Here is a 26,633-nt window from a genome sequence, read left to right on the forward strand (position 1 = left end):
ACCGTATAGCTAATATAAAATCCCACTTAAGGAATGAACAAAGTTGCATCGATGAGTTTGAAGTACGGTGTTTGTTTGACAAAACGGAGCAAACGGAAAGAGAAAGCGCGATCTATGGCTATTATTAGCTCCCTATATAAAGCATATGGACAGAAAGACAAACTTTGTGCGGAAAGATACACAATCTTTCAGCCTAGGATAAAGTCATGAACATCAACAATAATTTGGGACAAATATGTGATTGTTTTTTTTTTTTTTGGGAAACTATGTAAATGGCACTCTGTGGTGCAGCAGGATTTGGAACAGGATATATATATATATATATGCGGATCGCGTCAATTTAAAAAGAAAAACATAGGGTCGCTCTGAAGGAGATATGTGAGGGCATGAACAAAGCTGTTAAAGGTCTCCATTAATTAGTGCTTGTAGTAATTTAATGTGTATATATTTTGAAAGCATTGAATCGCTATAGAAATCGCGATTCATTCGATTATTAGGGGTTTAAATCGATTACCGTCCGAAATCGACGATTCACGATTCAAAAATCCATGTTTCAAGATTGATGCATTCTCAGGGTTTGTAATCACAACTCTGACTGAAATTCAATGACGCCAAGGCTGTACTGTGATTGGTTATTAAGGCACACATGATCCAAGTTGATATTTGAAACAAACAAACAAAAAACAGTCGATTTAATACTTATTTAAGGGACAATTTGAGAGCAGAATGTAAAATTATGGTAGATTTTATAAATAGTCAAAGATGTTACAGGTAGGTAAATCAATTCAGTGGGGGCCTTTAAAATATATTACTGTATTTGTTATTATAACTGTAAATCAATGGATTGACGCCTCCTACGTTTTTACACAGTGTGTGGAATTGAATTTTTACACGGTCCCTTATTGTGGCAAAGGCAAGTATAGCACGTCGGCGCAACTTACTGCTGCTATAATAAGCGTTGCCTGTTTTTGACTAGAAGTTTATGTTAAATACTTGCATTTTAGTTATATAATCATAAACGTAAGTGTGCTATTGCTATCTGTTGTAATTATGTCGCTCCCAGTTAGCACGGCCAGAAGAGTGTGTATCGAAACTAAATCATGCTAAAGCCTTTAACCCTCAACCTACTTCAGCATAAAATTAAAAGGTACCTGGCTGTACCGTATGACTTCACACTGAATTAAAACATAGTAGGCTATCTGGACCTTGCCTTGCTTAGTCCAACATCTGCCACTGCTAGGTACGCAGTTATGAATTTAACGTTTTGCTGTATTAAATAGACATTTTAAATGCATTTCTGTCCGTTCTTCGGCTAAACTTATAAGTCTTATGTGAATTGATTGGACTTTTTCGTCTGGAATTTTGTTTATAAAGTTATTTTTTTTGGTTTAGGTCAATCAATAGTTTGGCGTTGCTTCTTATTTCCTCTACTTTGGAATGTTCTTAAATAAAATGTTTTGTTGTGTGCATAGAAATGCTGTCTAACAAAGTGGGCAAACAGCTGGGTCACCCCACGTATTCTTTAACTGGATGGTTGGTGTCCAAGTTCTTTAAATGGCACAATCAGATTTTGGAGGAGAATGCAGTGAAATTGTGCAACATACAACCCAACGACACGGTGCTGGAGCTCGGTCACGGCCCGGGCTTCGGTCTGCAGGCGGCGGCGCAGCTCCTCACGGGTCCGGAGGGAAAACTGCTCGGTGTGGATTACTCGCAATACATGCATGAGATGGCCAGTAAACGCATGAAGGAGCAGATCTCCAGAGGAAAGGCTGTGCTGTATTACAGTGATGTGGTGGCCATGCCGATAGAGGAAAACACGGCTGACAAGGTGTTTCACTGCAACTGTTATTACTTCTGGCCGGATCTGAAAGCAGGAGCGAGAGCGATTCACAGAGTTATGAAACCAGGTGAGATCTCGAGAACTTGAGTGATTCAATAAAGTCTCTAAAGCAATTTAAATAAACATTTAAAAGAATAAGGTGCCTCATTTACTTTTTGCACACGTCACTGTATCTCAACAAATTAAATATGAGCTCTCATTATTTTCATCTGAACATAAACATTTGTGAAATTATTCAATCTGAATAGTTCTGAGGTTAAATGGTGGGTGATTTGCGGAATAGATGTGATCAATTGTCTCAAATACAGTCATGTACAAATGAATTAATTGGATGGAATAAAGATGTTATAACATGAATATAGAAACCTTTTTGATAAGGTAATGTATGACTAATCCACATTTTACAAGTAAAAACGCTGTTAGTGTTTATTTTATGTGATATAGTATGTGATCATTGCTTTTTTTCCCCCTTTGAAAATAAATATTTTAAAGAATTAAATGTTTGCCTTAATAGAAAATCTAATTGAGAAAAACTAATTTAATAGGATTTTTTATTAAAACAATAGTACCAACACAACAATAGTGAATATGAATTGATTTGAACAGGTTTTGCTTTAATGACAGCATGTAGTGCCCAAGTATGTGCAGACCTGATTCATGTTCAACCTGGTCTCATAAAAATACGTACCTCTGCACACTTTTTGTGCGACACCGTTTTATGTACCTTGCTGCACGTTTCGCCGCAGTTTCAAATAGAAATGTCCACTGAGTGGCGCTAAAACACAGGTTCAATATGTGAACCCTGGCACGTTTTTATTATGTAGATATTGGTAGGTATTGCTGTTTTTATTACGTTGCTTCAGATACATATTGCAGCTGTTCAGAATTCAAATATCCGGGGACTGTCGCTAAAGGTTAATGCTCTATCGTGTTGGAAATATGCCCTACACCAAATCCATCCCTAAACCTACCTGATAGTGTTAACAAATGCAAAACTGATATAAAAACCTATTAGCTGATGCAACTGTGCCATTTGAACTTCCTTTTAACTGCTTTGTCGAACCGTAGTTACACGGGATTCGAACCGGTGCTTCTCGTCTCCGTACTCCGTGAGCTACCGAACAAACTTATCATCTATGAAAACCCATGAAGATGGATGTGTGCGGTGCTAACGTTCAAAAGCATCAGTTTTCAAATCTCCCAGCATATTAATAAGTCATGGCATGATATTCTTCAAGTAATTGTGTGAAAATTACGCTTTATTAATCGCAACTCTGTAAATTTGTGGGAAAGTGTTCATTTATTTTGGAAACTGCAGTGATATGTACTTATTGGTACGTATTTCATGTCACGCTAAAAAGTGCACCCAGGTACGTAAATGCCATGAGACCAGGTAGTTCATGTTAGCATGATTTGACATAGGCTAAGCAGTAGTAGACCTTTATCCACTGTGTCATTCGGACCCTAATATTTAACTTTCAAAACAATGTGCAAATTATTTTTATTTCTTTTCTGTTTCTCAGGTGGAATTATGGTTACAGCTCTCAGGCTAGATAGTGTTAAAAAAGTAGCTTCAAAGAACATGTTTAGTGGGGAGAGCTGGCGTCCTGAGGTCTACATGGAAGCACTGCAGTCCTCTGGATTCACAGATGTCCGAATGGAGAATAAAAGAGAGAAACTCATCACATTTCAAGCTATTTTTGCCACTGCTGTGAAATAAATTCCTGTGTAATGTAATATGATATGCCCTTCCACACTTTTTATGATTGAATCTGAATTAAAGATAAATCCAACAAGAGTAAATATTGCCAATGACTGAGATTATACACTGTGTATATATGAGGCACAAACATTTCTAAAGCCAAGAATAACAAAAATAGCCTACAAAACCATTGTTTTGATCAACACATAAGATAGGCTATTAGCCTATAGGAAATTTAAACCACAAATTTTAAATAAATATTGAATAAATAAATATATATATATACATATATTTTTATTTATTTAAAAAAAAAAATTTTTTATAGGCTACCATTGTCCGAGAACTCAGTTCAGTCTTTCAGTTAGTCAAGCTATTTGGGCCTACAGTATACATTTGAAATTGACCCTCATTATTGTTTTTCAAAGATACAATTTAGGATATACCGGTGATAACTTGGGGTTAAGTTGAGGTAAACAAACAAACAATAAATAATAATAAAAAATATATTACCCACGATGCATCGCAGTAAAGCCACGCGTCGCACACTATGAACACTTTTTAGCTGGCAAACACAAAACTGAGGATGTTTAAATAAGTGTTCAGAACTCGACCAAAACAAGACTAGTAAGTAAAATTAATATCACCCCGAATATCTCGTGTAATATTCCTCAAAGTAATTATGGATTTATATGCTATTTGGGCCATTCCACCGATCTTCTGAAGGCAATGAAATGATCGGAAGCATGTGGTCTTATTTTCTTTTCTGTATATTTGAATATATTGTAACGGTGGCTGGGAGCGTCATTATAAACATAATGTCCTGTTACCTAAATTATTTCTTAGATGTTACTTGTTTATTTTAAAAATACAAATCATTGTGAATCACTATAATTTGCTGAGTATTCCCATAATTTTATCATGTACTCCATGTGGCTAGATTATATGCATTTGCTAATTTTATCCTAAAATCTCAATCCTGTTACTTTCAGTCCTGTTACTCATGTACTCATATATCATATACTTATATATATTAACTGAGTAAAAGTAACAGGACTGAGTTGTGTCATCAGAATTATTAATGTAAATATTACGCTACATCCATATTAATCTAGATACATTTGAAAATGCATCTTTTTCTCAACGTGTTGGCCTTCTATCCACACTGAGACAATGCTTTTGCCCAGAGAAAACCTGCATTGTTTTTGTTCCTGCATTGTTGCTTTATATTACTTTCCTGAAAGTATGACAGAAAATGAATGATTTCTGTCCTGTGGCAATTATGTATTAGACTCACACATGGAATGGCGTTTGAGTGTGAGCTGCGCTATAAGAAAACAATATCCACAGAAAAACTGACAAGATATTATTTAAGTTTATTATTTTTATTAATTTTTATTTAATATTTATTATTTTTTAGTTATTTATATATTATCGTATAACCCTAACAAAAACCTCAATAGACCACTAGATTTAAATAGAAACATGATTTGGTCTTTTTTAGCATTGATGTCAGCTCACTAGTCAATGTTTGACACTTTCACTGTATCAGTGCGGACATTAACACCTCATATGTGTAGTCTAACCTGTATACTAATATAATGGATACTCCTTCCTGTTACCAGTTTCATTCCTGTGACTAAATAGTTTTTTCTTTAAAAAATAAAGTTACCTGAGATGGACCAGTACAGATTTTGAATAGCTAAATATGTGTATTACTAGATTCAGTCTTTAAAAAAAGATGGAAAATTACATTTTGGAAAAGAGTTTTGGAAGCAAATGTAATACTGTAAAAATGTTCTTTGATAATGTAATTTTTCTTTGCTCTCTTTCTGTACAATGAAAGTGTTATGATAAGTAGCATACCTTGTTTTTGTTCACATTAACTTTCAATGTTAAATTCACATTAAATATAAAGGCAGTCGTATTAAAATGGCGGCATGACACCATCTGTTACTTACATTTTTTTACAATCATTTTTGCACTAATAACAGAACCTTCATGTCACTTTTCAAAACTCTTGACACAAAACTCAAAACAGTCATTATTTGTAACACAGGCTATCCAATGTTCAAAACATATTGCGTTCATATCGTTAAAGAAGCCTTGCATTTGCAGAAGCATTGGTTCAAAACTATGGAAGAATATTCCGGACTATTTTCAAAAGGAATTGCAAATTATATTTTCAATTGCGTTTTCCACATGTGGGCGCATAAACTGTGACATAATCCAAATGCAATCGCAAATCTTGCATTACAATTTATGCGCCCACATGTGGAAAATGCAATTGAAAATTCCTTTTGAAAATAGTCCGGAATGTTCTTCCATACAAAACACTAATTTATTATGAAATATCATAGGAACATTACTTTAGATCACCCACACACAAGATACCCATAGTTTCACTGTTTAGTTGTTAGTACAATCATTAAATATAGTTGTTCAAAACACATGATGCAGATTTCATTGTAGTTCTCCACATTCATACATCATTGTAACAGAGTAGAGAGAAAAGTACAGACACTGGAATCATTAAACAAAATGTGAAAATTATTGATGAAATTATCAACACAACAGGTTTAAAAAAAAAAAAAATGTAAAAAGAAGAAGAAGAAGAAGAATATTTTAAATAAGAAAAAGATAAGAAAAAAATACATTAGGCCTAAAGTAAAATGTCAACTGGAGTGTTCTTAACTGCTCTTCTATCTTTTTATCAACCCTGTCTTGTGGATTTGGCCACAGGTTCTCATCCACATCATTATGGATGTTTTCTTTAGTTAAACATCTTGGAAAAATCTTCCTGCATGGCAAATACAGGCCTGATATTGGTCTCCTGGCATCACGTCATTGACGTCATTGCTGGCATCATCCATGGCCTGGAGAAGAGAGACTTGTTTGAGACTTGGTGAAAACCTTCCACCTTCATGTGGAGAAAAACTCTTCAGTCGGGTTACAGTAAGGAAAGGGGAATATGGGGGTAAATACAAGGTGATAAACTGTGGATGGGCCTGAAACCATTATTGCTGTCAGTGCCGTCACTAGGAATTCTGAGCCCATTGCACCGATCTTGCTATGGGCTCCCCTCAAAATCACATTCAGTAGGGGGTGGTCAGGCCCCCAGCGAACATCATTCTGGGCTGCTCTATAGCGCTGGGCTCTCAACCTCTCCTTAATTTCTTGGCCAGGGTAAAGCCTGCCTCATCCAAAAATATGAATGATTTTCATCAGCTTCCAGCTCTATCACTCTCTAAAAAGACATTTACTGGAGGAAAAACAAATACTAATAACAATGATATAGACTTTGGGGGATTTTTCTTTTTTTCTCCCAACAACAGGCATCTTGAAACTGATCATACCTGAATATACTCAGTCCTCAGTTGCTTCACTTTCATAATCTAAACATTTAATATTGTTCATCATTTTACATAAAAACTATGCTTCAAGAGTAATGAGTAAAGAGTAATAAACAGTTACTTAGCATTTTGAGCAGTTGTATCAATTGATAGTTAGACCATTGTAATGAAATGAATAGACACACAATTCCGATGTAATGTGTGAGTTGAATTTTGAAATAGTAATTTTTTTTTTTTGTGATCAACTTTTTATTTATTTTTCTAAATCAACAAAACAACATCCACACAAACAAGACAACAGGGAGGGGGGAACCAACAGACACACCATAACAATTTCAATTTCAATTTGCAGCAAAAAGGACAAAACAGAATCCACATGAGTCCACAGGCCAACAACAATTGAACATTCCCAAAACATGTGAAGAAAAGTACATGCTGATACAGTGTTACAGATATGACGGTTTTAGGTCGATGGCAGTTTCATTTTAAACCTCCTGTAAGGAGTTATGTATGCTCAATGGATGACTTTGAAATGGATAAGACGATGAGCCAAGTTTTTAGAAGTTAAGATTAGATTAGACCACACCCTCTCCCAGTCGACCGATAAATCAAGATCTGTTAATTCATGATTCCAGATAGATTTAATAGAAAGAGACTTTGCAGTGTGATCATTAAGTTTACTATATATTAAAGAAACAGATTGCCGACTAGAGGGTGGTGCGATCCAATCCCATATAGGATGAGAGGAAATAGGGGATGCCCAGGGAATCCATAGGCCTTGAGAGCAGAACGTGACTGAAAAAAGACAAAATATGATGATGCTGGTAAACAAAACTTAGTTCTTAGTTCTTGAATGAGCAGAGTCCCTGGTTATCATATAAGTCACCACATGTGTTTCTGCCCAATGTAGACCAAGAGGGCTGGACAAATGGCCAATTTCAAGATTTTAAGTTGTGCCATAAGGGTGTGTTGTTGCAAAATTCGAAAGGTCCTCCCATCAGACGCTCCACCCTTTTTAGAAAAAAAAAAAAAAGTAGTCCTTAAACCCTATTCGGACTGGACTAGTTTTACAGGGGGTTGTTAGAGAAATTTGTGTTTCACAGACCATGTCTGTGTTTTTCTCACACAACCTCTGTAATAGTTCCAGAGCAAATGATCTACTGTTTTTCAGCAAACTCTGTGATCCTCTGAGAAAACAAATCCCGTCCGAATGCGAATGTCTGTGATTGCCGGTGATATTTGTTTTCACAATGCGTTTCCTTGTGTTTTGGCCAACGTGAATTACCTTAGACACTCTTACCGCGCTCATGTTTGATATATTTGCAAAAAAACAATAACAATAATAAAATCAAGAGTCAGGTCATGTAAACTGTTAAGACAGGCTATTGCAATATCAGCGTCTTGTACAATTACTCATGTTCATTTCTGCACTCAATTACATAATGTTTTATTGTAGGCCAGCCTTTTTGAAAATTACATAAAGGTTTACTACAAATAAATAACTAAAGTAAAACTAAAGTAACCACTAAAGTTTTGCTATACTAGACATATAGCTTCACCATGGTATTTGTAGTAATCAATCCGAATGATTATATGCAATGCGCGCATACAGAGCATGTGATCTCTGAAACATCCAGATGTCCAAAACAGACCCTCCCACCTCTGTAATAAACACAGAGATGTTAGTCCCTTCCGAATTGGTACATGAAAATTGCAGACGTCAGGTGATAAGAATCGAAACTCAAACGTAGTTTAGAAAACTAGTCCCGTCCGAATAGGGCTTTAGATGTAGTATTCTGGATTCTCCAAAGATCGATTACATTAAGTTCAGTGATAAATTCATTCAATAACTTAGAGGATGGGTTAGCTGTAGTATCAGGGTGAGATTTATCCAGTGCAGGATTTAAAACAGCATTAAAATCACCACCCATCACTAAAGGACAATCCATCTGCTCAAGTAATATATTGGAAATATTCGTGAAAAATGCACTGTCTGCCTCATTCGGGCAGTAAATGGAGACCAGTGCTAACCTGTCACCGTGTATTTTACCGCGTATAAAAACAAATCTACCTTCATCATCATTCCCGGTATGTTCAATAGTTAAATGTAACTTCCTATCAACTAAGATAAGCACCCCATTAGTTTTATTAGGAGCACAAGAGAAGTCTGCCAGTTTGTAATACTTGTTTTGAAAACGTGCCACATCGCATTGTTTTAACTGAGACTCTTGTATCAGGGCACAGGCAATCGATTTACGGTGCAAATATTCTAATATCCGGGTACACTTAATAGGAGAATTTAGGCCATTCACATTCAATGATAAGATATTCAGAACACGCATTGTGTGCTCGCAATGCCAAGATTCTGTCTAAGTGAAGAGAAACAAAAGCAATGCCATACTGCCAGTGACATGTAAACATTAGTATGTATCCTGGATACCAGTCTACCTAGATGCATAGTCCTTTTAAAAGAAAAGCAGAATAAATAAAATTATTGATGTATTTTGAAGGGCATGGAAAAAAAGCAAAAACAAGGAACAACAAACAACTGTGTATAAAAACCAAAGCAGACCGCACATTACCGAGAGTGTAGGTCTGCATAAACAACAGAAACAAATGTTGATGCGTGACCAGTCCACTTCAATGCAAGACATGTCCCCAAAGGCCCACTGAGCCAAAAGCGTAGTGATTGAACATGCTCTCCATTAGCCCGAATAATAATAATAATAATAATAATAAAGAAAAATAAATAATTATCATTTAACAATCAGCGGACGAGCATACAGGGCAGGGGCAAGATTCCAAAAAGAAATTAACAAGTTTCCATGGCCACCATGTTATTGTCCTCTTCAGGGCAGTTAGGATCACCACAGACCTCATTGTTAGTTTTTCCTCGTTGAGCTGAGAGGATGGAGGCGGCAGCCGACGCCTTCCGCTGCCCTGCATCGCCGGAAGGCGCCGGCTGCCGCTCCATCCTCTTTTGAGGAGAGTCGAACATCATCTGCTCACCTTTGTGCCATAGTTTAATTACCGCCGAATCGAGAGTACTTTGTTGATCTTTAAGCGCTAGCTTAAAAAAAAGGTGAGTTTGTCTGGCTGGGAGGCTCTTGCTGACGCCCAACGGGAGCACAATACCCACTGTGTCGGACGGGTAAGCGTTGCCAGAGTGGGACTTGAAAAGGTAAGGTTGTCTGGCCGGGAATGCGCTCACCGGCGTCCGGCGGGAGATCAGGGCTCACTGTGTCGGACAGGTAAAGACAGAAAGGTAAAGTTAGGTGGCCGGGAGGCACTCGCCGTCATCTGACTGGAGATGGAAGCTCGCAGCCTGGTTGGGTAAGACTCTCCGGCCGCAGGGTGGAAAAGGTAAGTTGTCTATCTGGGAGGCTCTGCCAGTGTTCGACAAGATGTGAAGATTCACAGTGTCAGATAGGTGAGCCTCGCCAAGCGTGGACTTGAAAAGGTAAGTTTTTTAAAAATGTCTGGAAGGCTCGTACCAATTTTTTTTTTAAATTGTTTTAATTTAATTTATTTATTTTTGAATGGAGGTTCGAGGGGGGGATTTGACCTGAGAATTCTAAGGCGGAGATGCTCGAGAGCGGCATGGTAAGGTTGAATGGAGAAAAGAGTTTGCAAATATAAATGAAATTACCTTTCTTAACTTGGTCTGTCTTGTTTGATCAAAATGAAATGGTTTCGCTATCGAGAACTGATGGTCTGAGATGGTGGGGTTGATGTCCGGATCGAATTTAGAGGAGATGGTGAGCCCTGAGCATCTCAGAAACCCAGAAGCCTAGAGTGAATATGGCGTCCGACGGGAGATCAATACTTATGGCATCGGACGGGAAGCTCTCACGCATCTAACGCGAGTTCACTACCCGCAGTGTCAGATGGGTGAGCCTCACCGTTAGTCGACAGAGAAAGGTATTTCTCCACCGGGAGCGCTCTTACAGCGTCTGACCGGGAATTCAATACTCAGAATAATAGTCGTCTAATAGGGTAGATGCTATGAGGATTGCTTGCGTGATTGTAAGACAATCCAATAGCGGTGCCTGATAGTACGTCCGAAAATCTTGGTGCTGCTTGCGTCCAAAGGTTAAGCGTACAATGAAATGGGATTCCCTGTGCTAGCGTACCCCGAATAAGTGCCATGAATCTGGATGGATAGGCATGGCTTGGAAGCTGAGGTGATGTCGACTTTGCCAGCCAGGTGCTAAGACCCATGATTTGCCATATGGATTGCATGATCATTGTCCTACTATTGAGAGAGAATTCATTGAGGTGTTTTATGCTTGAAACGGGTAGTTATGTGGAGCTGACAAATCGGTTAGAAGGTTTCTTACCCCAGAATTTCCTAGCAGCCACTCCAATGGGCTAATGATGAGAAAGCGGTCGACGAAAGATCTGATCATGAACCCTTGTTTAATTGCGCCACCTATAGGGGAAGCTAAACAGATTAATTCAGTGAAACGGCTGAATGTAATGAATGGAAAAATGGCAACTTTTGACGTCCATATTCGATAATTTACGAAGTTATGATAGTAATAATTACGATAGTTTCTGACGTAAAGAAATGGCCAAATGTTAAAGATTAAGTGGACATTTGAATTGGATGTTTAGCCGAACGAGGATTAGATTGCACGGTGGCATATAGACCAGTGGTTCATAATCCCGTCGCGGGGACCACCAGCCACAACACATCCCGCATGCCTCCCCCATTCAACACACCCGATCCAACTCATCAGCTCATTAGTAGAGTCTGCAAGACCTGAAATGGGCGTGGCCCATGAGAGAGACATACAAACTGCACGGCGGCCGGGGCCCACAAGACAGGCCCGAGAACCACTGATATAGACGATTGTCAGGCCATTGGAGCCCTCTTAGGCTTTGATGTAATGAGTATTTACATGATATTGTATAATCCATTATATGACGTTTCAACAGAACCATGTTTTACTTACTTTTGATACTTAATTCAAAACGATTATTATGGCCTATGTGGCCTGCAATGCATCCGTTACCCAATTATTCATTGGTGATGCCTTGGGTGAGGGTCTATGTCTGCACCTGCCAGGATTGGCGCTCGGATGTTGTAAGCCACTAGCGGTGGCACCGAGGCAACAGCATTTGGTGGGACGAGCAGTGATGTTGCTGTAAAAGAGGATATTGTGACGTTAAATGAAGTAGAGAGCTGTGAGAGAGAGGAGCAGGGGCCGCAATTTCTAGTGGAGGCAGCCTCACAATGAACAACGGCCTCTGGGGCTTGAGGTGGGAAACTGATAGAATCGTAAGAGAAAAAGGAGTAAAAGAAAGAGATGTGTGGGTCGGTGTTGTGAGCGGAGGCAGCCTTGTGGCTAGCTCCTGCTGCTGTAGGCCACAGGAAGGGAGTCCTGAAGAGCTATCGTATCCTGCCTGCTACGGGAGCTGGAGGCCACTGTAAAGGAAAAAGAAAATTATTCGTAGCGGGAGAAAAAAACAGATGTGTGGGCCTGTGTTGCAAGCGGAGGCAGCCTCGTGCTTGCTCCTGCTGCTGTAGGCTACCTGGACATTCCAGCGTGTCCCACCAAATGTTACAGTGTTGCCGATTTAGCCATTTATTGCTGGATTAGCCATTCTCACACTAGCCTAGCTACTTCAGCAACAAATGCATGCTATTATAATTTTTCCTATTATTGTGATCAAAAATTATCCACAAAACAAAATTAATCTTATCCATTTAAGGGATGCTATGTGTAAATTAAATACTGGTAAGAAATGCTGGTGAAAAATACAGAAGGTTTAAGGGTCCCACTTTATATTAGGTGGCCTTAACTACAATGTACTTACATTTAAATTAATAATTTGATACAATGCACTTATTGTGTACATACATGTTTTTACATTGCACATATTTTTAAAAATACCTGTATGTAGTTACATCTGTAATTAATTTCTGTAATTACATTTATAATTACTCTGTTGACCCATCCCTTACATCTTAACCCACCCTTAAACCTACCCATACCACCAAACCTGTCCCTAACCTTACCCATATCCCACCTCAAGAGCAGTAAAAGTGTTTTGTAACACAATAAGTACATTGTACTTATTTATTTTATGTAAGTACATAGTAGTTAAGGCCACCTAATATAAAGTGTGACCAGATTAAGTAATTCCTGTGTGTATTCTAGGCACTGTGTCATGGTTACATAGTGACATTAACATCCAATGATGTCGCGACGTCTTTTAACAACTTATCAACAATTACCTGCCTTGAACAATTTTACCTGAGAATTATTTGGCAACACTGATGGTTGCGCCGCTGGCGTAGGCCGCCTCACGCTAGCATCTGGAAACAGAAGCTAGAGGCCCGGCTGCATACGGCGCTGCGGCCGGGAGAGCCGCGGTGAAGGCTAAGCCGAAGCGGGAAGCGAGTGAGGCTTGCTGCGGTGAGAACTGGGGCGCGGCCCAGGCTCGTTGAAGGCCTGCTGCTGCGACCTGACGCTCGCGGGTGTTGGGCAGGACAATTGTGGTGTCGAACGAGGCGAGTTCGGGCTTTTCTCGATCTATTTGGCTGTTGAAATGGATTTAGGAGTGAGGTTGGCTGGTTTGCGGGGTGAAGAAAAGATTGTCCAAATCCGCTTGTTTAACGTTACCCTCCGAGAAGACGGTGCGTTGGAATTAATCAGCCTTTGGCTTATGTTTATATACGATCCATTTCCCGATCGGAGGAATTATTGGCGCGGATGAAATCCGTGCATCCGAATGATAAGAGCATGGAAGTGACGCCGGTGGAAGAGAGCGTGTGGCTGGTTGAGCTGAGAGCAGCGGCCGCGACGAAGCCTGGAGCTCGGCGGCCGTGTCTGGGGGAGAAAGAGGACTGGAATTGAGAAATGCTGTCTTAAAGTATTATTTTGATGTAACAAATGGGTTACAGTATGTAACTGTGTGAGTTGATTACTTACATTTTTTAAATTTGTCTTCCCATTAACGCCATTATATTGTTCATTCAGACTGATTCGCAAATGAGCATGAACAAAAGAGGTGGAGTTTATCACATGAACCAATCACAGCCAAACATAACCAGTCGTATCCAATCATATCGCAATGGAGGCATTGCCTCCTCTCATGTGACTTTCCTTCATTCATCCTCAGTTACCCTCCAGAAAAGTCACGGGACACCTTTAGGGGTCTGTTAAAGTTTTAGAGGGCAGTCGTGGCCTAAAGGTTGCAAGTTCGAGTCTCAGGTCCGGCAGGAATGTAGGTGGGGGGAGTGAATGTACAGCGCTCTTTTCCACCTTCAATACCATGACTGAGGTGCCCTTGAGCAAGGCACCAAACCCCCAACTGCTCCCCGGGCACCACAGCATAAATGGCTGCCCACTGCTGTGTGTGTGCACTTTGGATGGGTTAAATGCAGAGCACAAATTCCGAGTATGGGTCACCATACTTGGCCACGTCACCTCACTTTTTTCACACTTTTTAAAACTTAATGGGCTCAGAAGAGGCAAGACAGAATTGAACTCCCGTTATAACTTTACCTGCTTGTGTCGCTGGACAATGTTTTAGAAAAACGGGTGGTGCTTTAGAAAAACGAGTGATTTATACACTTTTGTAATGGTATGTTTTATAATATTGCGGTTGCTTTATTGCTGCACTTCTGCATTTGTCACTTCTCTCTGGAGCTTACACTACACCTACGTCCTATGTTATCTGCTTTTCCACGCCCCTAAACATGACGTGGCACAAAACAAAATGTGATTGTTGCTTTACCTGTCAGTCATATGGCCTCTTGGGCGGGCCTTGGCTATTCAAAGCAGCCAAAGTTCCCAGACCTTCAGCCGTCAGTCTGAAGGTCTGTGACTACGCGAGACTAGTGATCATCAAATCCTTTTAACAGTTTATTTTACAGACTTTGGGCCTCATTCAGGAAACATTAGTAAATATAGGAGTAAATTCTGTAGGGAGTGAAATTATTTCCTTATGAAATGAACTCCTCCTGTAGCCAAAACTCAGGAACTCACAGATGCCATGCAATAAAACCATAAAACTTATCTGGAGAGGAGATCTCCAAAGAGAGCAAACAACACCTCTCTCCTTGCTCATTTACGACCCCCTTCTCCCCCCTGCCATCTCTACCTCTCCCTCTTTTCCCCCAAAAGGTTACACTCAAAGATCATTAAGAAAATCCATATGCCCCATGTGTGATTCGTTCAGTCGCGCATGCGCAACATCCTATAGGTTCTGCACTGAATTAGTTCACCTGTTTCGAGTCTTCGGGTTTTTCGAGTCGTTCGTTCATCACGTGACAGCCCCATGTAACCTATGCAGTCTGAGCCAGAAAGAGAATTGATCAGTTCATCTTTCGAGTCTTCAGGTTTGAGTCGTTCGTTCATCAAGTGACAGCCTCATAAGCTAAACCTATGTAGTCTGAGCCGGAAAGAGAATTGAAGTGTCCGGCTTGACGTGTCCATTTTCAACTCCACCCCTGACTGCAAGCGGCTACTCTTGTTGATCGCCATCTGTAGCCGTGCTTCAAGTCGAACGCACCTAAAGACAAGTACTGCATTCTACCCAAAGCTAAACCGGAGCTAAACAGTTTATCAACTATCAGCTACAAAAAAATAATAAAATAAAATAATAATAATAAAATAAAATAAAATCAATAAATAAATCAATAAAAAACCCATAGCAAACGTCCTTTTAAAATATTATAATTGAAGTGCAACAAAATTCAGTGTCATCAGTTTGCCGAAAAGAACACAGAACGTTTTACGCACCATTTACACGTGGTAGGGAGAAGGTGTAGATTTCTTTCGTACCAACTAACGTTTTGAAAATACAAACAAATTCATGAATTACGTCAGAACAGCTTTACGAACGATTTACACAAAAAAGTGTTCTGCTCGTGTTTCATGAATGAGGCCCATTGTGTTTAAGTCTTCCCTTTTCTTTTCTATTTTTTTTTTACACAAAATTTTTGCTCTCTTGAAACCATGTCAGTTTCGGTTAAAATTATTTTAAGTTCAAGTGTTAACTTTATAAATGCTTGAATTAATACCAACATATGAAATTAAATTTCATTTGCTGGAATGTTGGACAATAAATATATAACAGGATTTTTTTTTTTTTTTTTTGCTTTGCAGTATTGTCTTATATTAATGTCCGTTAAAGGAAGACTGTAAACAAAAAAAACTTTTTCATGAAACAAACACCCACACCCACACACATACGTACAGCCACTTTCTCCAAAATTATTTATTTAATTATGACAGACACAGCAATGCATCATGTTCCAGAGATCATCATGTTTGTAGTGTGTTCCAGGGGATTAAAACATACAATATATATTTCAGACCTAGTGGAGTAATAGTAAATAATAATCGTAAATGCGTAAAACTGCATAAACTCATTCTAACTTAGAGTCATATCCATATAAATCATTATTATGGTTTCTATGGCTAGGACCTGCAGTTCCTAAAAGGATTTAAGTTTACTACTAGACTATAAGATATCCTGTTATTGCTTTAACATTACTCTTTGCGCTTTAACATCAAACTTATTTGTTTGAGGTGTGTGCGTCTGCGGAAGCGTTCAGCCGTCGTGTTCAGCCTCCTCGTGTGAAGACCGAGGAGTGTAAAGACCTGCGACTTTTTCCTGTGCGACTTGAACCGAGCAACGACACTGAGCTACACACTTAAGTATCTTTTTCCTTCCTCACTCTGCTCTCCTATCCTCTTTCCTTCTACCTCTATCATGTGTCTCCAAAACATTCCGGTTCTCTCTCAGCCACGCTCTAACATCACTCGCAGACGGCAACGTAATACTGCTAACCTACGCCCTATCTCTACATCTTCCACTACACCTCTGGCTTTCTCTGTGGGTCTCTGGAATTGTCAGTCAGCCGTCAACAAAGCTGACTTCATTTCTGCCTTTTCTTTAAAATCCACTCTCAGCATCTTGGGCTTGACTGAGACCTGGATTCGTCCAGAAGACTCAGCAACCCCAGCTGCTCTCTACTAATTTCTCTTTCTCTCATACTTCGCGTCAAGTTGGTCGGGGTGGGGTACTGGCCTGCTCGTTTCACACAATTGGAAATACTCAACCCGCTCTACCCTTTGCAATTACAACTCATTTGAATATCATGCCATTACTGTATCAGCTCGATAAAACTCCAGATTGTGGTAATCTACCGTCCCCTGGACAAATTCTAGCCACCTTCCTAGAGGAGCTGGACGGGTTGTTGTCCTCTTTGTGGAGGATGGCATTCCACTCTTAGTCTTTGGTGATTTCAACATTCACCTAGACAAGCCTTATGCTACAGACTTCCACTCGCTACTAGCTTCATTTGATCTCAATCGCCTTACCACTACTAGCACGCACAAATCAGGCAACCAACTTGATTTAATTTACACATGCAATTGTACTGCAGATAACATTCTGGTACAACCGCTACATATCTCGGACCATTTCTTCATTACATTTACACTACATTTTGCTACCCGTGCGCCACCAACCCCCCTACCGGTTACTTTTAGACGAAACCTGCGCTCCCTTTCTCCTTCCCATCTTTCCTCTGTGGTATCCTCCTCTCTTCCCTCACCTACCCATTTCTCATCTCTGGATGTAAACGCAGCTACTGAAACTTTATGCTCTACCTTAACTTCTTGTCTAGACGACATTTGTCCTCTCTCCTCTAGGTCAGCACGGACTGCCCCTTCTAACCCCTGGTTATCTGATGTTCTTCGTGAACATCGGACTAAACTCAGAGCGGCAGAGAGAAAATGGCACAAATCAAACAACCCGTCGGACCTGAGTAGGTATCAGTCTCTGCTCTCATCTTTCTCTGCTGATGTCCACACTGCCAAATCCTCACATTTCCACAACAAGATCAACAGCGCTCCAGACATGCGTAATCTCTTCAGAACATTTAATTCTCTCCTCTGTCCCCCTCCACCACCTCTCACCACTTCTATTACAGCTGATGACTTTGCTACTTTTTTTACAGACAAAACTAGATCGATCAGTGATCAGTTCTCACCTCCACGCACACAGGACCCCCAACCAACCACATCCACTGCTAAACCTCCCATTTTCTCCTTCTGTCCCCTGACGGAGGCTGAAGTATCCAAACTTCTCCTCTCCAACCATCCTACAACATGTCCTCTTGACCCAATCCCTCGCACCTTCTGCAAGCAATCTCTCCCACGCTCTTACCGACACTCACACACATCATCAACACATCCCTCCTCACAGGCATCTTCCCCACTGCGTTCAAGCAGGCTCGGGTAACCCCACTGCTCAAAAAACCTACATTAAACACTTCTCTTATAGAAAACTATAGACCTGTCTCTCTCCTTCCATTCATAGTGAAAACACTTGAACGTGTTGTCTTCAACCAGGTCTCATTGTTTCTTTCACAGAACAACAAACTGGACGCTAAACAGTCAGGTTTCAGGAGTGGCCATTCAACTGAGACTGCACTTCTCTCGGTCACTGAAGCCCTGCGAATTGCAAAAGCCCATTCCAAATCATCAGTCCTCATTCTGCTGGATCTATCTGCCGCTTTGACACTGTCAATCATCAGATACTCCTCTCCACTCTCTCATCACTGGGCATCGCTGGAATTCTACTTCGCTGGTTTGAATCCTATCTCACTGGTAGGTCTTTCAGGGTGGCCTGGGGAGGGGAGGTATCCAAAGCACATACACTGGTCACTGGGGTTCCTCAGGGATCGGTTCTTGGACCCTCCTCTTCTCCACATACACTACATCACTGGGTCCCATCATACAGGCACATGGATTCTCCTACCACTGCTATGCTGATGACACACAGCTCTATCTCTTTTCAACCAGATGATCCAACGGTAGCTGCAAGGATCTCAGGTTGCCTGGCAGACATCTCGGCATGGATGAAAGAACATCACCTCCAGCTCAACCTGGCAAAGACTGAGCTTCTTGTCTTTCCTGCCGCTCCAACTCTACAGCATGACATCACGATCCAGTTAGGTTCATCAACAATTACCCCATCAACTTCGGTCAGAAATCTTGGTGTAATCTTTGATGACCAGCTGACCTTCAAAGACCACATTGCAAAGACTGCTCGATCTTGCAGGTTTGCACTACACAACATCAGAAAGATCAGGCCCTTTCTGACGGAGCATGATGCACAACTTCTTGTCCAGGCCCTTGTCATTTCTAGGCTGGACTACTGCAATGCTCTTCTGGCTGGACTTCCATCAAACACAGTCAAACCTCTACAAATGATTCAGAATGCGGCACGACTGGTCTTCAAGGAACCCAAAAGAGCCCATGTTACACCTCTCTTTATCTCATTGCATTGGCTACCAATCGCAGCTCGCATCAAGTTCAAGACACTGATGCTTGCTCATAGAACAACCACAGGCTCAGCACCCGCCTACATGCACTCACTATTAAGAATCTACATCCCTCCAGAAATCTGAGATCTGCTAGTGAGCGACGCCTCGTGGTACCATCACAAAGAGGCTCAAAATCACTCTCCAGAACATTCTCGCTCACCATTCCTGGCTGGTGGAATGATCTTCCCACCCATATTCGGAGTACTGGATCCCTGTCAATCTTCAAGCAACAGCTGAAAACTCATCTCTTTCGACACTACTTGACTTCAACCTACACATAAAAAAAAAAAAAAAAAAATTTCTCCTTACTTATTCCTTCCCTTGCTAGCTTGTACTTATTTAAACAATGCCTGAGACTTGGTGTTACAAGCACTTCCTTTGTCGAATTGCCTCTTCAAGATGAATCGCTTCATGTGTTCCCCAAATTGTAAGTCGCTTTGGATAAAAGCGTCTGCAAAATGACTAAATGTAAATGTAAATGTACTCTTAAAATGAATGCAGTGTCTGACATACTTTCCAGTCCTCAGATTTTAAAGACAACAAACCAATATATAGAGAGGAGAGAAGGCCAAGAAGTGGACGCCTGACCATGGAATCCAGAAGAACAAGGTACAAGGTATTCTTTTCATGACTGCCTGTTTAGCAATGGCTGTCCAGCAAAGTCCAGCAATTCATACACTGTCGTCACACACATCACACACTGGGGGGAGCCAGTGCTCTTCTATTCTACAGTCAGTTTGCACTGTTTCACTTCTATCTTGTGTTTGAAGAGTGTTGTGGACACAGATGAAAAGATTTTTCTTAAGAATAAAAATATGAAAACAAGAGAGGCACTGGAAGCACTTCAGAGCAGCCCAAGAAAATCTTACAACATCTAAATAATATTGATCTCATTTTATACAGTTTATTTTGTAACAGGATTTCATGTTTATTGTTGATGAAAATGTAGAAGTACCTTTGAATATTTTTACATTCATATCTCCCTGAATTGTTCAGTAGTCTTCAAGACATACATTTATGAAACTAATAACTTTATTAAATCATTCTTTATCACATGTATACAGAAATATGAAAATATTTACATCCAGAATAGTGTCTGTTGTACAAAGATCTTAAAATTTCAATATAAAAATTACATTTTAATATACATTTAATATAAAAAGAATAAAAATCAATAAGGATAAAAAGGTATAGCATGCTAGATCAGAGGTAGTTATATTTTACAATACAATAGCTAGCCTACTTTACAATCTGTAAAAGATCCTGACCAAGCTTTATTACAACCTAATCAAATCACTCATAGTTCTTTTTAATCTTCAGTTTACAGCGTCAACATGTTCAATATATTTCATGTTTTGCTCTACCTTAATCCTATGGACTGGCATTGTGTAAAACTGATATTGTGAAGCTCAAACATAGGCTATGCAAGTACATGAATTCAAATGCTTCTAGCTATACGAGCTTGAATTTAATGCAGTGTTTAATTTTGAATTGTGTTGCATTACATATTATTACAAAAACATGTTTTAAATTTGCGTTAGTGTGTTTTAATTTTTTATATGTATTGCATTCTCAGAGTTAGTCAGGTGGATTATGGTATGAATTAGCATAATGTCTCCTATGGTGAATTTTTGCTTCTGTCATGGTGGAGCAACAGTCATTAATTAGTTAAAATATGCTGTCAACATGTTTATAGCCAACTACCTGAATTAACGGCACAAACACTTGAAGGTATCTCTGTGACCCTTCAAAGTTTTGCATGCTGAACATATACAGCATGAACAGCTTGCAGCGCATTGACCAAGCCTTCTATGTACTTGCAGAGAGTATGTTTATGGCAATATGTTTTAGCACCTGTTGGCATGATGTTTTTGTTGTTGTTGTTTTTCAAGACACTAAATATTATTTGACAATATACATAGGTATTTACCTTCCCATACATTTATTATTATTTTTTTTTTAATTCTCTAAGGGCAAGTAAGCAAGTGATGACTTGCAAATAATTAACGAGACTTTGATATATACACACTTGGAAATGAATGCATAAAAGTTTGTGTACATAAGAATTTAGCTTTTTGTAGAGACATTTTTTCACATTGAAATATTTAGATGCATAACTCCTTGAACATCAGCAAACATCCCTGTGATATTTCCTAATTAAAGGAATGTTCCAGGTTCAAAACAATGAAATGTAGTGCTCATGAGATGTGAGACCACTGTTGAAGGTGGATTAATTTCTGGTTATGCATTACCAACATAAGTTCTGCCATTGGATTTGTCTTTGTGTTTTGTAGACACATTGTGAATTTGAATTTTCATGCAGACTTACATCGTATGTACATAATGCATTTTTTTTTTTTTTTTTTTTTTGCTTGTTTAAAAAGGGTTGAGTCAAAAAATAAATTATTTTCGGTTGAAAATCATCAATATTCCATGCATGGAGATGATATTAAACCCAGAACACCCCTTTAAGCCTAATTACACAAACAAGTTACAAAAAATAAATGTGGATTTGTTTTTTGAACATTTTAAGATTGTTGCTTAAATTACTAAATGGCCCACAAGATTATGCCACTAAATGTGATTAGGCTTTTTTTCCCTTTTTTTTTTCTTTTTTCCCTTTAAGAATGCCATGTAGCAGTTGGGACAGTATGGTTATATATAGTCCCAAAATACAGTTCATTGTTCATTAGCTCTGAAGGTTTTAGGGGTCAGTTCATACTGTATGTGGGCTCATGACTTCTCATGCTCAAAGGGTCCATAAAAACTTTAGAGTTTAGGAGAAGACTTAAGAATGAGTTGAGAGATGCGTGGAGTGGTAGACTCCAGAGAAGGAGGTTCCATTATGAGTGTCCAGTCCACTGCTCCTAAGGTGCTCCTGCTCTTTGACAATGAGTCCTGGTGTTGACCTGACCAGGTTCTCTGTGACGTTATCCCTCTCTGTTGAGGGTTTCATCTGGATCTGGCATGGGATGAGAGGCACTGAGGGTGGGCAAGAAAACCTGGTGACTGTCTCTGGGTTTGGTGCTGATGAACTCTCGAATGCTGCATCTGCTTCAGCAGCAAAGGACACCAAGGCTTGAGTGGAGTCATATGAGCTTTTCTCCGTGTCAACAGAGACGAAGGAATCCAGGTTGCGGTCATGATGGAGGTGAGCTCTGCTCAAAAGCAGACGTGCATCTTCACGGAAGTGCGGATTGAAGAGAAGGTAGAGTAAGGGATTGATGCATGCAGGAAGAGGCAGAAGCACCAGGACGACTGATTTGACAACTTCCTCGCTCACAGGAAAGAGTCCCAGAAGGGAGGAGAAGGTGAGGAAGGCCACGGGGCAATAGAGCAGGCAGTTGGTGAAGATGAGCCAGGCTACGTGTTTGATCATGGCACAATCCCAAATACTGTCGAAGTCGCCCTTCATCAGGTCCCAGTACAGTTTGATGTAAGTTCCGGTGATCACCAGGAAACACAGGGAGTTCATCATTATCAGAGCAACCATGAAACCCAAGGTGGAAGGTTCGCCGTCCGGCAGTGGTGATGGCATGCAGAGCGGAGTTGCCCCGTACTCCCCGACCCCAATTAGCGGCAAAGCGGCAACTGCCAATGAAAGTGCCAAGCACGCCACTGCGGCGGCTCGCACGCTTCCCAGAGAGGGCGACTTTCCGTAGGCTCGAGCGCATGACACAGACACGCTACACTGCACTGCAGCCAAGGTCAGGAAGAGTATGGAGCCCTCAGAGGCTAGAACTGAAAGAAAGCCTGTTGTTTGGCATCCTGCACCCATTTCCCATTGAGCGCCGTGCAGGGCGAACTCTCCAAATGTCCTGGCGTCAACCAGTGCCAGGGTGCCGGTGCACAGGCCCGTAAGCAGGTTGGCGCCACTGATGGTGCCAATGATGAATTTAACAGGGGAGAGATAGCTGGGTGATGCAAAGACTGTCATGAGGAGAAGGCTGTTTCCCATCAGTGAGACCAAAGAGATGAGCCACATGCCAAGCCGTACCACCCAACTGTCAAACAGGTTATCGCACGGTTTAAATGGACCTGAAGGGGTGAAATTATAAATTAGAATTTAAGCAGAATGAACACATCACCTTGAAGCCTATTCACACCAAGACTGAATTTCCGTACAGATCATAATCCTGTGTAAACCTTTTTAAAAATAGTTTTAACACATTTTGAATTTTTACGAATGAAGTACACATCAAATTATTGTACTGGCTTTGTGAGACCTAATGCATCTTTATCAGCATCTTTGCACCACGTCAGAAAACTTGTACTGCAAGAGTCTGTTATTTGTTTTATTGCTTCTTTATGAATCTTTTTTTATATATATATATATATAATTGAAAAAATAATTTATTTATTTATTTTTCAGAAAATGGCAGAAATCGGGGATAGTAAATGGTTTTGGTGCAAAAAATAGTTTAGGCCACATTTTCCTTGCCATAAAATATTTTGTTCTCTTGCGTGTTTTTCAATACATAAAATTACACTCAAGAACAAAATTAAGAAAAGTGACCCATCAAAAAATCTAACCAGAAGAACTGTTGTATAAGTATTAGGTCATAGCTGAAACCAGCTTTCTTTGTTTGTTTCTTTGTTAATTTTATTTCTTTTTTTGTTTGTTTTTAAATCTGTGTTTCTGGAAATTGTAACACTTAACGTTTTATCAGAGCGTAATCAAATAACACTAGGCTTAAATGTCGGTGGGGATTCGGAGAAGCATGCATAGTTTTGGTGTAAAAAACTATTTGCAAAAATGTCTTTCTTTAACATGCTTGTTGTTTAGTTTGTACTTGATGTGAACAGGCCTTTATAGTCTTGATGGCATACATATAAGCTTGAGTTCAGATCTGCTGCTGGATGAATTTACCTGGGATGGGGGTACACTGTATGCTGGTTTGTAGTTTGGACTCTTCAATAGCTAACTGGAATTCCTCTAAGTCAAGGTCATCTGCAAGTGAACACATGAAAAGCATGAGGCACCTTTGGTTTGTGCATTTACGCCAGTATGATGAAACAGTCTTCAGTGTTCTTCAAGATGACATGATGCACTCAGTCTGGCAGAAGATAAATCACCATGTTATGGACATCTAGTCTGCTGGAACGGATTAATTTATCTAAGGGCTTTAGCGCCACTCAACACCGTACACATCTCAGTTGCAACTTTCCATTTCTCCTTCAGCTTGCAATCAATCATCAGGCTTTGTTCGCGTTCTGGTTTTGTTATTTTCCTATAACCCAAATGGTATGTTTTGGACCTTGAATTGTTAATGTTTATCTAATTTCCCATGGAGTGTAATTACGGAGAGCTCCTTTCAAGTCTGAAACCTGATCAGATCACATCAAGGAATGCATGGAGAAAAGACACATTTTATTTCATCTGTCAAATACCTGTGGTTACTGTAAGGCCCTGACATGTTTCTACTGTGCTAATTAAAGATGAAGAGACTGGCAGATAGAACAGAGCTGATAAAAATAGACACACACACACTCTGTGGAAAACCGCTACAAGTGGTGCTTTCATGTTCCTTTCATATGAGGAACGTGTTTGTGTAGGGCCAGTGTTTTCCTTTTTGGCTACAGGGACTCTGATAAAAGGTTTACTGTACAAACTTGAGTGACTTGCAACAATACAGTATTGCAGTTTGGAAACTTGTCCCGATAATTTCAACATAACCAACTGGTTTCTTCTAGCTGTTTGCATGTCATTTTCTCACATGGTGAAAAGACCATCTCAAGAAGTCTACCTGTTTTGTTCAGTGCAATAGTATTTACATCAGGGATTCTCAAAATCTGGCCCTGAAGTTCCAGTTTTGTGCAGAGTTTTGCTTCAACCCTAATCAAACTGAAATCATAGCTTTTGCTTTGATTGTCAAACACTGATCATTCTGCGCGGTGCCGGTGTCCTGACATTTTATCCTACCCGTCAGATTTTCCTACCGGGGCTTACTGCGCATGCGCACATCAATATTTCGTCCTTTTTCTCACGCTGAACAACAATATTTAATGTATCTGCATTACTGTAAGGGTAGGTTTAGAGTTGGGGTAGGTGTAGACGTTAACACTAGAACTGCCATGACGGTCAAAATGACCGTTTTGAAATGTATATGTACAATAACTTTGTTGAATAAAAAAAAACAATCTTGCTGGTTTGTGACTTTTCCTAAAAGTGTTTCTATTTTTACTTACAATAGATTTTATATAAATTACATAAAAGGCAAAAATAATATATGAGCATTTCTACCTATTAAAGCCATAACGGTCATATTGACCGCTTTAAATCTCGCGCGATTCTATTGTTCTTTCCGCGTTTATTGTCTCTGTCAGCGTCTCCAGTACTATTAGCATATGCTCATTTGATTATAAATACAAATTCTTGGACTACAAATTATTATTGCCTTTTAAAAAATGGCAGCATCGCAGTTGACACAAGGTCCCAACCAAAAGCACAATCAACCCCCGCAACTGACACCAAAACGGAGACAGTGCCAGGCCCAGGTGTGGAGAATCTGCAAACAAAATAAAACACGCGACACCTGTTGCAAATGCCACAAACCCGTGTGTGGAAATTGTGCGAGAAGAACAGAAGTAACTTGTGTTGACTGTGAATCTTAAATAGCCGAGCATGATATAGATATATTTATTTAATATAAAATTTGTAGCGTAATTGTTTTATGGTTCCAAACTTCGCTCGTGACTCTTTTAACTTTAGAGCTGCTTGTTTCCAGCTTATGTTCTGTGTTATAATGTATCATAAATGTTGTAAAAAAAATCATAATCAAATAGATCATTTTAAATGTTATTTTGTTGTTCTGAGTTATGTAAAATAAATACAGAGAAATACTGAATATGCAATAATTACATTTTACTATGAAATGATGCGAATATTTCTAAATTTATAATTATCATTTTTAACTAAATAAAAAGTCTACATGTTGGTGTTATTTGTTTTTTTTTAAAGATATCCTAACACAGTTAATACATTAATCTCTCATTTGGGCAATTTATTTAGAGATTATAGAGTTTATAATATAGCGGTCAAAATGACCGCTCACGGCTGTTCTAGTAGTTTTGGAATTCTGGCGCTTCTAGTGTTAACAAAACACAATCTAATAGGTAGAAAAAAATATTTATTGTTGGTTTCCGATAGCTGTACCCCTTCTAGCCACAACCGTGAATATAACACATAATTACTGTATTTGCCTTACTGTAAGGGTAGGTTTAGGGTTGTGGTAGGTGTAGACATTAATAAATCATAATCTAACAGGTAGCATTTTTCGTTGTCGAATTGTACTACCTACCGTTTTAATGGGAGATAGGAAAATCTGACAGGGTAGCACAAATCGACAGAACACCGGTTCAAGTCGAACACTCCTAAGATTT

The 26,633-nt window shown here is 39.6% G+C and overlaps 2 protein-coding genes across 4 annotated transcripts in view; one reads left to right on the forward strand and one right to left on the reverse strand.

The window, feature by feature from the left end:
• Nucleotides 1–386: 386 nt before the first annotated feature.
• Nucleotides 387–3,646, forward strand: LOC131532184 (uncharacterized methyltransferase YdaC-like). Of its 3 annotated transcripts, none has more exons than XM_058763665.1 (3): nucleotides 387–913; nucleotides 1,473–1,910; nucleotides 3,367–3,646. In XM_058763665.1, the coding sequence occupies exons 1-3, from the start codon at nucleotides 763–765 to the stop codon at nucleotides 3,561–3,563; spliced, it is 786 nt and encodes a 261-aa protein (XP_058619648.1). In that variant the 5' UTR covers nucleotides 387–762; the 3' UTR covers nucleotides 3,564–3,646. The 3 variants fall into 3 exon arrangements, with proteins under 3 accessions (XP_058619648.1, XP_058619649.1, XP_058619650.1); XM_058763666.1 differs by lacking the exon at nucleotides 387–913 and adding an exon at nucleotides 920–1,240; XM_058763667.1 differs by lacking the exon at nucleotides 387–913 and adding an exon at nucleotides 996–1,020.
• A 16,534-nt stretch (nucleotides 3,647–20,180) lies between these two features.
• LOC131532145 (leucine-rich repeat-containing G-protein coupled receptor 6) overlaps nucleotides 20,181–26,633 on the reverse strand; it is a 91,498-nt gene continuing 85,045 nt past the window's right edge. The window contains exons 17-18 of the mRNA XM_058763580.1: nucleotides 24,121–24,201; nucleotides 20,181–23,288 (exon numbers count right to left, since the gene is read on the reverse strand). Coding sequence (XP_058619563.1) covers nucleotides 22,039–23,288; nucleotides 24,121–24,201 — 1,331 coding nt within the window. The 3' untranslated portion in view covers nucleotides 20,181–22,038. The remainder of the gene's footprint in view (nucleotides 23,289–24,120; nucleotides 24,202–26,633) is intronic.

Source organism: Onychostoma macrolepis, chromosome 23 (assembly GCF_012432095.1).
Source record: "Onychostoma macrolepis isolate SWU-2019 chromosome 23, ASM1243209v1, whole genome shotgun sequence".
Taxonomy (NCBI): Eukaryota; Metazoa; Chordata; class Actinopteri; order Cypriniformes; family Cyprinidae; genus Onychostoma; species Onychostoma macrolepis.